A 13,473-nucleotide genomic window follows, 5' to 3' on the forward strand; every position below is an offset into this window, starting at 1 on the left:
GCCACCAGGGGGCATAGCTTAGACAAGCTGGTTTGGCATGCTATTGCTGGTCCTGCTGATTTTACATACAAAGTCAAATGAAGGTGAAAGGCAAGACTCAGAACCAGGTGAGACCTGGACTCAGAAGAACATTTTGCTCTTTTTACAATGTACACACAGGAGTAACCTGAAAACGTTAAATAAATGCACATTTAATTGATAAATAAAAATTCAACATATTCTTCAATATAAAATCAGATAATACATGCTATTAAACAAATCTATGAGGAATAACAAACTGTTTTGTGTTTGGATAAGAGGGCCTTATGCACTATCCCTGGTTCTTATTAGATTTTGATGGCAAACCACTTTCTGAACAGAAAAGTTTTTACGCCTTATTCTGAAAATCCATAAACAGTGCAGCTTTTGTTTTTCTTCTCTAACAATAACAAAGGAATCAAAACCAGAGCTTACCATTTTTTAGTGAGAGAACATCGTCCTCTGCTGGCCCCCCGCGGTAGTGCACTGAGGACAGCCGCGCAACGTAATCTCAGTCCATTCATAATTCCTTACATGTTGACTCCTGATTTCACTCTGTCATCACGACACCGTCTTGAGTTGTGATTCACGATTTCAGAGTGTCTGATGTCTTCACTGTTTTTTTCTGTTGTTTTTGCTCCAGCAGCCTTTAACAGTCACTGAATCTAGAAATGTTTTGTTCTGAATGATTAAACAATGAAAAGACATGCTGCCCCCCTCACAGTAGGTCCTCCAATGTAGCTGCGAAACCATCTGGGAGGTTACTGTGGAAACGGCAATGCTATGGCAACGGCACTGGGAGGGTACCAAGTAAACTGGCGTCGCCATGGAGACTGCATCACAGCGGGCTCTATTTGAGGCTTCCGCGACAGAAAGGCGCTCCATCTTTGATCAGAGAACGCTCCCTTTTCTTGTTTCTCTCCTCACGTGTGTCTCCCACCTATAAAGAGACCTTGACAGCCGCTTTGATTGGTGGTTTACACGGCGCCGTTTACGCATTAAAAACCCAAGTTTATACCTAGGTTGTTTTTCTGTTGTTTTTTTTTTTTTTTTCAAAGCAGTAGCATTTAATCTACACTTTAACGCACAATAGACGTACCACAAAACGGCTTATATGACATATATATGCTGGATTATGTTTACCTGACATTTGGCTACATGTTTTTGAAAACAGAAATAGGCAAACATATTCTAATGACTCTGAAAATTACACATACAGGCTATTGCTTGCGAAATCACGACTCTTAATGCATGGTAATAACGCATGAGAATCCATTGTCAGGTGCTTTCGCTTTTACGCGTCATTCATCTTTATCTCTATCTGTTGTGATGCGTTTAATATGCTGCTTATTGCACGGCATACAACAGGTTCAGTGAACAAAAGGAGGAGCTCTTTCACCTTTTGCAAGCAACAATTACCTAAATATGTAGATATACAAAACTAATTGATCGAACGGAGCACAAATCATCTCATTAAACAAACGCGCCCAGCATCATCCATCATCTTATATCTACTGTTGCTTTCTAAAGTCGCTGCAGATGCGTGACACATCACGTCCTCCTGCTCTCAGTGGCCGTTTGCGTTCACGTTACACGTCGGTGAAAATCTTTTTGTTTATGTTTACACAGTTCTGTGAGTTGTTCTGAACGGGGGTTGGGTTGGTGGGGAAGTTTGGCTGCTGCTTAAAAGAACCGTTAAACCCTTGCTCCTCTATCACCATGTACTCGCTTTTACTGAGTGAGGAGGATGATCGAGTCTTCCTCAGCTCCTCTGTGTCCGCCAGAGGTTGACAGCTCCCCACATGGAGGTATTGCGCCTGCTCCTCGCCGTCCGTCTCTCTGTGGTAAAAGTAGTTAAAGTTGGAAACGATGACGGGCACGGGTAGCGCTATGGTCAGCACGCCGGCAATCGCGCACAGGGATCCCACAATCTTGCCCCCGATCGTCACAGGGTGCATATCCCCGTATCCCACGGTGGTCATGGTTACGACCGCCCACCAGAATGCGTCCGGGATGCTACTGAACCCCGAATCCGGGTCGTCCGCTTCAGCGAAGTAAACGGCGCTGGAGAAAAGTATAACCCCAATGAACAAGAAGAAGATGAGCAGTCCCAGTTCACGCATACTGGCTTTGAGTGTCTGTCCCAAAATTTGCAGGCCCTTGGAGTGACGCGAGAGTTTGAAGATGCGAAACACCCGGACGAGCCTGATTACGCGCAGGATGGCCAGCGACATGGCCTGCTGTCCGTTTCCCTGCCTCTCCGCCAGCTCTGTGCCCAGTGTGATGAAGTAAGGGATGATGGCAACGATGTCAATAATGTTCATGATGTTTTTGGAGAAGGTGGCTTTGCTCGGGCATGCAAAAAAGCGCACCAGCAGCTCGAATGAGAACCAGATGATGCACAGCGTCTCCACCACGAAGAAGGGATCTGAGAAGGGACTAATGAAATAGGGAAGCGTGCCATTTATCACAGGCGCAATGGTGATGGGGTCCCTGTTCTCATCCCTGAACTCTGGAAGTGTCTCTAAGCAGAAGATGACAATGGAGATGAGAATGACCAGGACAGACACTATCGCTATTCCCCTGGCAGGACCCGAGCTCTCTGGATACTCAAAAAGCAGCCACACCTGCCTTTGAAACTCATTATCTGGCAGCGGCCGCTCCTCCTCCTTAATAAAGCCCTCATCCTCTCTGAACTTCTCCATAGCCTCTTCTCCCAGCTCATAGAAACGTATTTCCTCAGAGAAAATATCAATGGGCACATTTACGGGTCTCCTGATGCGCCCGCCAGACTGGTAGTAGTAGAGGATGGCATCAAAGCTGGGTCGGTTCCGATCGAAAAAGTATTCATTCCTGAGGGGATCGAAGTATCTCATCCTCTTCTTGGGGTCCCCTAACAGCGTCTCTGGAAACTGTGACAGAGTCTTCAGCTGCGTCTCAAAGCGCAGCCCAGAGATGTTGATGACCACCCGCTCGCAGCACTCGTGATCCGGTTCGTATCGATCCAAAGAGTGGTGGCCCGGTAGAGCCGCCGACTCCTCCAGCATGTTGTCACACGCCACCACCGTCATCACGTCCGCCTCTGTCTCGGTGTAGCCGTGGTTCACCAGGTTGTCGCCTCGGGTTTTGGTCGCGCTCGGCGGGGGTGATTGCAGGAGGCTGAGATGGTCGTCCATGCGCGGCTGAAGTCGCATGCAGGGGCGGACGCCGCGCCCCCTCCGCGGACCCCGGTCAACCACAGCCACCGCCACTGCCTCGGCTCTTCCACGTCTCTTTCTCTCTCACTTCTCATGCGCCTCACTTTCGCTCTTCTCCTGTTGCTGTTCCCAACCTTGGGGGAGAGATCTGGATTTATAAACAGGCGTTCCACCCGCCCACGGCGCGCCGCTGATTGCTTTCTTTTGGAGTGGTCCTCCAATAGCAGGACGCACCGATACCAAAGATGCAACAGACGGGCGTCATTCAGCTCTGTAGCTTGGGCGTGCCAGCCTTCCACTGCCCCTCTACTCATATTGTCCCCCCCTCTCTCTCTGTCACACACACACACACACACAACCACACACGTCAGCTAGACTCATTTAAACAAGGTCATTCCTCACAGACAGGACAGTTTCAATTAGGATGGGCCTTCTTATAAATATATCACAGCCCATTTGTTCCTGAAGTAAAAAAAAAGAGATGTGTCTTATTGAATCATCAATCACTTACAAACTGACCTACAGTTGCACCTTAAAAATAGTCATTTTATTCCTCCTTACAATCATTGATATTTCCTGGTCAGTTTTATCTGCGTAATTGTCTATAATATGAATATAAGAGAAAATACAGCATTTGGATATGTGCATGTTGGAGCAGTTTTCTCAGAAATGGCAGAGGACGGTGGTCTGTGTTTTTTTTTTTTTTTTTTTTTTACAATAGAGACACAATAATACTATGAAGTATTATCAAAGTAAATAACCCCCACCCCACTTCCGATATGCTGTTTTTGTTTTCTTTTTTTAAATATGAGATCTATTTGAAGATCCATTCAAATACCAACCATTTCTTGTCTTTTACAGACCATGAATACAACTGTTCCTTTGCAGTACAGTACAGTAAACTTTCCTGTCCACCACAAATGTTTACATTCAAGCTCTGGGAGATTTTGATTTAAATTCATGTCTGTTTGTCTGTCTGTCTGTCTGTCTGTCTGTCTGTCTGTCTGTCTGTCTGTCTGTCTGTCTGTCTGTCTGTATATAGAGAGGCAGTACAGTATGTATGTATGTATGTATGTATGTATGTATGTATGTATGTATGTATGTATGTATGTATGTATGTAGACAGACAGACAGACAGATAGACAGACAGTATGTATGTATGTATGTATGTATGTATGTATGTATGTATGTATGTATGTATGTAGACAGACAGACAGACAGACAGTATGTATGTATTTATTTATGTATGTATGTATGTATGTATGTATGTATGTATGTATGTATGTATGTATGTATGTATGTATGTATGTATGTATGTATGTATGTATGCATGCATGTATGTATGTATATATGTATGTAGACAGACAGACAGACACACAGACAGTATGTATGTATGTATGCATGTATGTATGTATATATGTATGTATGTATGCATGTATGTATGTATATATGTATGTTTGTATGCATGTATGTATGTATATATGTATGTTTGTATGTATGTATGTATGTATATATGTATGTTTGTATGTATGTATGTATGTATGTATGTATGTATGTATGTAGACAGACAGACAGACAGACAGACAGACAGACAGTATGTATGTATGTATGCATGTATGTATGTATATATGTATGTATGTATGCATGTATGTATGTATATATGTATGTTTGTATGCATGTATGTATGTATATATGTATGTTTGTATGTATGTATGTATGTATGTATGTATGTATGTATATATGTATGTTTGTATGTATGTATATATGTATGTTTGTATGTATGTATATATGTATGTATGTATGTATGCATGTATGTATGCATGTATGTATGTATGTATGTATGTATGTATGTATGTATGTATGTATGTATGTATGTAGACAGACAGACAGACAGATAGACAGACAGTATGTATGTATGTATGTATGTATGTATGTATGTAGACAGACAGACAGACAGACAGACAGTATGTATGTATGTATGTATGCATGTATGTATGTATATATGTATGTATGTATGTATATATGTATGTATGTATGTATGTATGTATGTATGTATGTATGTATGTATGTATGTATGTATGTATGTATGTATGTATGTATGTATGTATGTATGTATGTATGTATGTATGTATGTATGTATGTATGTATGTATGTATGTATGTATGTATGTATGTGCAGTGGGGCAAAAAAGTATTTAGTCAGCCACCAATAGTGCAAGTTCTCCCACTTAAAAAGATGAGAGAGGCCGGTAATTTTCATCATAGATATACCTCAACTATGAGAGACAAAATGAGAAAAAAAAAATCCAGAAAATCACCTTGTCTGACTTTTAAAGAATTTATTTGCAAAATATGGTGGAAAATAAGTATTTGGTCAATAACAAAAGTTCATCTCAATACTATGTTATATACCCTTTGTTGGCAATGACAGAGATCAAACGTTTTCTGTAAGTCTTCACAAGGTTTTCACACACTGTTGCTGGTATTTTGGCCCATTCCTCCATGCAGATCTCCTCTAGAGCAGTGATGTTCTGGGGCTGTCGCTGGGCAACACGGACTTTCAACTCCCTCCAAAGATTTTCTATGGGGTTGAGATCTGGAGACTGGCTAGGCCACTCCAGGACCTTGAAATGCTTCTTACGAAGCCACTCCTTTGTTACCCGGGCGGTGTGTTTGGGATCATTGTCATGCTGAAAGACCCAGCCACGTTTCATCTTCAATGCCCTTGTTGATGGAAGGAGGTTTTCACTCAAAATTTGACGATACATGGCCCCATTCATTCTTTCCTTCACACGGATCAGTCGTCCTGGTCCCTTAGCAGAAAAACAGCCCCAAAGCATGATGTTTCCACCCCCATGCTTCACTGTAGGTATGGTGTTCTTTGGATGCAACTCAGCATTCTCTCTCCTCCAAACACGACGAGAAGAGTTTTTACCAAAAAGTTCTATTTTGGTTTCATCTGACCATATGATATTCTCCCAGTCATCGTCTGGATCATCCAAATGCTCTCTAGCAAACTTGAGACGAGCCTTGACATGTACTGGCTTAAGCAGGGGGACACGTCTGGCACTGCAGGATTTGAGTCCCTGGCGGCGTAGTGTGTTACTGATGGTAGCCTTTGTTACTTTGGTCCCAGCTCTCTGCAGGTCATTCACTAGGTCCCCCCGTGTGGTTCTGGGATTTTTACTCACCATTCTTGTGATCATTTTGACCCCACGGGGTGACATCTTGCGTGGAGCCCCAGATCGAGGAAGATTATCAGTGGTCTTGTATGTTTTCCATTTTCTAATAATTGATCCCACAGTTGATTTCTTCACACCAAGCTGTTTACCTATTGCAGATTCAGACTTCCCAGCCTGGTGCAGGTCTATCATTTTTTTTCGGGTGTCCTTTGACAGCTCTCTAGTTTTGGCCATGGTGGAGTTTAGAGTGTGACTGTTTGAGGTTGTGGACAGGTGTCTTTTCTACGGATAACGGGTTCAAACAGGTGCCATTAATGAAGGTAACGAGTGGAGGACAGAGGAGCCTCTTACAGAAGAAGTTACAGGCCTGTGAGAGCCAGAAATCTTGCTTGTTTGTAACTGACCAAATACTTATTTCCCACCATATTTTGCAAATAAATTCTTTAAAAATCAGAAAATGTGATTTTCTAGATTTTTTTTCTCATTTTGTCTCTCATAGTTGAGGTATATCTATGATGAAAATTACCGGCCTCTCTCATCTTTTTAAGTGGGAGAACTTGCACTATTGGTGGCTGACTAAATACTTTTTTGCCCCACTGTATGTATGTATGTATGTATATATGTATGTTTGTATGTATGTAGACAGACAAACACACAGACAGTATGTATGTATGTAGGCAGACAGACAGCCAGTATGTATGTATGTATGTATGTATGTATGTATGTATGTATGTATGTATGTATGTATGTATGTATGTATGTATGTATGTATGTATGTATGTATGTATGTATGTATGTATGTATGTATGTATGTATGTATGTATGTATGTATGTATGTATGTATGTATGTATGTATGGATGGATGGATGGATGGATGGATGCATGTGAAATTTTATATTACTATTGTAATATATAATATGACAGATGGAACTGCAAGTCATTATAGTTTGAATTTCATTTTCATAGTCCATTATCTTTATAATTCTTTTTGGTTCACTTTAGTCATTATTCAGTAAATCATTTTTCTATATGAACTTTATACATTTTGGTAATCATATAAGCTTGAAGCAGCATCATATACTTCCCAATCCAATTATATATGTTTAGCCACCCACTGGTTAAAACTGTGTCCAACCAAAACGGGGTCCCTGGCTGCAAATGTTTAGTCAGAGTATGAAGCTTTATATAGCCTGTTTGTTTATGTTAATAGATATCTGCTTTACCATCTGCATAACGCAGGAAAATGTCAGGAAATGGCACAGACCTCTTCATTTTCCCATGAGAATTAAACACCCACAAAATGGTTGATTCCCTCTCATGCATATGACTTGCAGTGCCAAACACATATGCATCCGTGTGTGTGTTCATGTGTACTGAGGGAGAATTTAATAAAAAGAATGACAGCTGACATCTAACTGAGCTGAATTTGCTCTGCAAAGGAAGGTCCAACGAGGCATCGGTAAGTATTTTACCAGTTGTTATGCTGCCTCTTCTAACGACTTTAACAGATGGAGCCCTCTTTGCAGATATTTACAGTATGTTTTTCTCCACCTTCAGTATCTTAGGTCAGTTACAGGCAAGCACACAGGCACACACTTTGTCAAGAAGTGGAAGGAACAAAGCACAGAAGGGAGGAAAGGATAAAGGATTACTGATTGTGAGAGATGACTGTGTTTGTCGCCCAACAACATCTGCTTCCTCAAGATTAAATTAAAGTGAGAACTAAATGACTGAACTAATCTATGAAGTATCTCATCAATGTACAGAACACCAATCCTTACATATTCAACCATACTTAATTGAAATTAAAGTCTAAATGTTCAAACATTTCTTGTATTGGCATATCTGTAAAAAAAAAAAAAAACTACACATTGTAGAACAAACTTCAGTGTATGCAATCCAAAAGCATAATAGCTGAAAATGATCTATGCTACATGTGTCTAAATTTTATTTTGAAGATCCAAAACAAAAATTAGGTCTAACATTTCTGTGCATTTTTCTTATAACATGTTATTCATTTTGGGCTTTTAGCGGTGAATTCATTGCACAGGGTGTAACGATCATAGACAGAGGGAAAAAATCTGCAGATAGAATTACAAGTTGGGATCATGTGATATTTTTTACTAATATGAATATGTGGAAACACCTTATGATTTAAAATTTTTAACCATTAGATTTGGAGATTTGTAACAATTCTTCCAGGGGAGAGAGCCTAGCAGCTGGCAAAGCTTAAGTCTGTAAGGAGTTGGACAATGTTAAGACACAAACTATGCAAGATTCAGTAAGTTTTAGCAGTTGACAGAGATGGTGTATACCAACAGAGAACTATCGAGTGACGGTTCTAGACCAAGTTTACCAGGGTGGGGTCAGCATTTTGTTTTAAGGGGGGCATATAACAAAGGAAGGAAACTTTAAAAAAAACAGGAGACAGAACAATTATGGCTGGTGAGCTGCAAGTTTGAAAACTATTATCTTAACTCAAAACAGCTAAAGTTAAAAGTGCAACACCATCATTTTTAAAACACTGCTAATGTAAAACTTTAAAGATACAAAAAAATGTAAGCGGTCCAAAGATTTACAGTATCTCTGCCAGTACATATCACCATAAGAAATTAATTCACTATTTTATCTTTAGCACATACTAGGAGTATTGGCCCCTGTTAGACCCTGTCTAGAACTGTCCATGGAACTATCTGCTCCAGTCATGACAACTTTAATCTCAGCTTAAATTTGCAGCTCTCCATTAGGACTAGAAAGGTATCTGTAGAAAACTTCAAGGCGGAATTTTGGTATATAGCTAAAACAAAAAGGTAGTCTATGTTTGAGTCCATAAGAAAATCTCTGGTTCAAAGTTGTATCAGCTGTCAAGTGCATTAGTGGAAGGATCAAGCTGTGGATCTGCCAGTAGTACTGATGCATTGCAAGATGAGAATGAAATAAAAAAGAGAGAAACCATCAAATTCTTCTACTTTAACTCAGATTAACAGCTAGATGATTTTAACTCTGACATGGCAGCTCCAACTGGTTTTGCTAATAATAATATAGACTAACATTAAGGTTTTGTGCGTTCCAGCTTCATTTTGTAAAGAAATATAAAGACAATTTAATTGAGAAAGATTGAAAATGAAAATAAACTTCAACTTGTTTACTCTATGCAGAAATATAAATAGTTAGATAATAAAACCTGTCTATGTTGTAACTGAGCATCTAAACAGACATATCTACCATAGAGCTGCATGTCAGATCTGCAATACAAAGTTTTTTTTTTTATAAAGTGCTGTATATCCAGTGATGTTCAGTGGAAATAACTGTGTATTTTTTGAGTTGTTTTAATAAAAGAACACAGTAGTTTTTTACCAGAGAGAGTGCTCCATATGAGGACAAGTTAAGCAGCCTTGGAATCATAAGACTAATAACAGAGTTTATGTTCCTGCCCAATTGTTTTAGAAGTGCTGGCTCTAACTTATACACAAACGTCAGTTCAGCTTTGTGATGCCTCAGCTGTGACTGTAAAACAGATCTACTAAAACGTGCAAGAACCTTATCTTTGCTCTCAATGATGCAAACATACTGTCTTTTGTAATTTTTACCTTTTTTAAATACATTTTCATTACTTTAACATTAAACATTTTCTTTGAGGAATACCTTCAAATAAAATATTTGCTAACCTTTGGTCTTAAATAGTTTTACAAGCCTACTGGTCTTTCCTCCAAAACACAGATATGCGCTTTGATTGAATGACTCGAAAAATCAGTAATGTAATTAGCTTCCACTAGGGTAATATAGATAACATTAGAACTATACTTATTCTAGATAAAAGATGTTTGCATTCTTCTGACTGAGAGTTTTCCCTGTCCTCCTGACTTTAACTTGACATGTTTAATTTCTTTGTCATCTTCTAATTATTTAACATTATTAGAATCAGCCACATCAAAACACTTTGATTCTTTTTTAAACTTTATAAATTTTAAAGCAATCTTTGAGAAATACTTTGAAGCTTTAAAATCTGGTCGTTTTTGGTTATCCTGATAATGACTGAAATAAGGATTTAGAAATTGATTTCAATCTTGAAAAGATATATTTGCGATGCATTTAATTCTTTTGATTTCCTAAGATTTTTGGCAGCTCTCCTTTTTCTTTAATTGTGAAGAAAACAGCAAATTCTTTATCTTATTTAATTTTTTTAGATTGTAATTTCATAAATCAACTTTGATTCATCCTTTACAGTCAGACAGATTATAGTAAATGGTGTAGCTCCGACACATTTAGTTTACACGCTGTTTTGGTATTGAGGCCACATTGAAGCTGTCTTGCACTAAAAAAGGCCAGTCAGTCTTCTGGGAGAAAAGCTCTGGGACTGCCAGAGGGCCTTTTTGTGTGGTTTCCTGCCTCCATGTTAAATATAGGTCCACCGCAACTCCCTTATTAACCTACGAAATTAGGCTACCTTGCACATTGCACTAGAACAAATTCAAAGTGGAATGTGGAAAATGAAAGCTGAGAATCATATGAAATGGTGTCTTTTGAAGAAGCAAAAGCTTCACTGGCTGAGGTTGTGAACATATGGTTGCACTTGGAAAAAAACAGGATGGTTTGGATTGTCTTTTAAGGATGCACAATGGCAGACTCTTGAAAAACCTCTGGGGAAAGGCTATAAAAAAAGGTTTAGTGAAGAAAGAAATATAATCAGTTTTCTTGCTCAGTTTATGTTTAAACCAGTAAACTATCTCGAAATGAGAAATGTACACCTTTGATAAATAAACCTTTGTTTTCATCTTGTTGTAATACTGCACCATTGTTAACATTGGGCAACAACTATTTCATTAGCTACTCATATTTGTTTGCTTATTTTTTACAGTGGGTCATCTCTCTGTTTTAAGATTTTTGCCATCTTGTTGAGAATTTTATCCTTGAAAAAACTATGTGTTGGTTTTTAAATGAAGCATTTCAACAAACTAAAAGGTGATAATTTGTCTGTTTTGTAAGATTTGAAACTGTGTGGAAGTCTGATGTAATGTTTGTGAGAGATCCCACTGGAATTGTTGCTTGATTGCATCTCCCCTGAACTGTGGAGAAGCTTTAAGGGGATTTCTGGTCATGATTCCCATGAGACGCCTCAGGGTATGTCAGAAGAGCTCCAAAGAGGGTTGGTTTCTAAAAAAAGATTGCTTTAGAGGAATTAAATATATATGAGGATCGATTTTTCAAAGGAAATGCTTTTAATTGTGACTGCACTAAATGTAGTAGTAAAAAACCCAAAACAAAACAGGAAAACAAAACACCTCAGTTTAGGTTTTGTGCCTACCTAATGCAAGTCAGTGTCCATTTCATTGACAACATAATAGTATATTAATAAATTATTCTTTTTTTTTCTTTATTATATGTTTTTATACTATTAAAAAGTGCTGCATAAGTGTTGTCAGGTTGGTTTGAGGGTGGAAGAGGACCCAAATGCAGACTGAAGCTGAAGTGATTCCTTGCAGATATGTTAATGCAAAAGGGTGACAACTGAATTCAAAAATAACAAATTCAGAAAATCAAGAACTAGATGACTTTAGGGAAAACACACGAGGGTAAAGAAACAATGACAATGAACCAGCAAACAGTGACTGAGCAGGAGGTGTTTAAATGGGAGACTTAACAAAGACAAGGCTAATCAGCAGATTGGGAGCAGGTGTGGACAAAAGAATCAAGAAGGGAAGCTAGGAGAAGGAGACTGACACAAGAGGCAAATGAACAGGGGGCAAACAAGAAATACATAAGAACTCAAATATACAAAATGGAAATAAAACCAATAAAAAAAATCAAAGATAAAACTTAAAGAGAACCAAAACCATGACAATTGTGAAGTTCAATGCTGTACAAGCTCATTGAAATATTTAATGAATTAAAATATGGAAAGTTTATGGTGCCTGTGTTTTTAATAATTACATTTGGAAGTATTGTAAATGATAAGTGGAGGCCAATGTGTGTAATTTAACCTCATTATAAATCTGGCTGATATCTAGCTGGCTGGTTGGAGAGAATTAGTGTGTGTTGTCTCTTCATGGAGACAACACAACAGGTAGAAAGAGTGGTAAAAAGAAAGCTAAAAACCTGGGCACACAGTCAGATGGGACCAAGGTGAAATATTCAGCTTAATTCTAAATCTGCCAACCTGAATACACCATCCATACTATGAAACCTGCTTGTGTAAAATCTTGCTCTGGTGATGCTTTGTTAAGCACTAACTGGGAAGCTTTTTTGTTTGAAGACGGTTCATTAGCAAACCTGAAAGAAAACTTGTCATAGGCTACAGGACTTCAGACAACAGTTTACCTTCCAGTAAAAAAAAAAAAAAAAAAAAAAAAAAAACACTGAATAGTTTAATTCAAAGCCTATTATTTTTTTTCCTGAGATGTGCAAACCTCAGACACTGCCAAAGGTCTTGCAGTTATCTCAAGTCACAACAAAAAGTAACTCTACAAAGTAGTGACTCTAATTTAGGCCATACTGTATTTGTCAGATTTCTATTTACCCAAAGTGTCAAGACATTTTACCAGCCCTTAAAAGTTATATATTTCTTAGTAACTCCATCATTAAGGAACAGTATTTCTTATTCTCATTTACCCTAAAACAACTAAAGTATTGGTCTAAATTAGAAACAGCCTAAGTTTAAGAAGTCTCTGCTGCTACTTCCTCCCTTCTCTACCTCTGCAACTCTCTCTCCAGTCCAACCTCCTGCTCATGACCACATAAAAAAAATAGCAAGAGCACTTTAGTGCTGCAAAATAATATTTGCAAGTAAATGACACAGTCATGGGTTTGGAGCACCTGGACATGTGGACTAATTTATTAAACATTCATATTTGCATAACAAGTGACATACGAGGGCTGGCATGCAGCTGCACATGACAGTATCAGCAGAGGTAGGCAGGAGCAAAAAAACAAGTGAAAGAGGACAGGGCCATCTGTAGAACAAAGACTGACTGGCCAGGAGCCATGTCATGGCCTGCTGTAACCCGGCAACCGAGGAGAGATCTGGGAGAACTGGTGAGCATCAATGTAAAATTTCAGCTAGTCAAGATACCTGTACTT

General features: G+C 38.9%; 1 protein-coding gene across 1 annotated transcript; it reads right to left on the reverse strand.

Annotated features, from left to right (window-relative positions):
- Nucleotides 1-610: 610 nt before the first annotated feature.
- LOC119784337 (potassium voltage-gated channel subfamily A member 3) lies at nt 611-3,524 on the reverse strand. Its single transcript, XM_038286333.1, has one exon. The coding sequence runs from the start codon at nt 3,210-3,212 to the stop codon at nt 1,608-1,610; it is 1,605 nt and encodes a 534-aa protein (XP_038142261.1). The 5' UTR covers nt 3,213-3,524; the 3' UTR covers nt 611-1,607.
- Nucleotides 3,525-13,473: the final 9,949 nt, after the last annotated feature.

Source organism: Cyprinodon tularosa, unplaced genomic scaffold, assembly GCF_016077235.1.
Source record: "Cyprinodon tularosa strain WSP-4 unplaced genomic scaffold, ASM1607723v1 ctg223, whole genome shotgun sequence".
NCBI classification, from domain to species: Eukaryota; Metazoa; Chordata; class Actinopteri; order Cyprinodontiformes; family Cyprinodontidae; genus Cyprinodon; species Cyprinodon tularosa.

Excerpts from the sequence above, each read along its gene's own strand:
- LOC119784337 (XM_038286333.1), bottom strand. The coding sequence starts at position 3,212 with ATGCGACTTCAGCCGCGCATGGACGACCATCTCAGCCTCCTGCAATCA.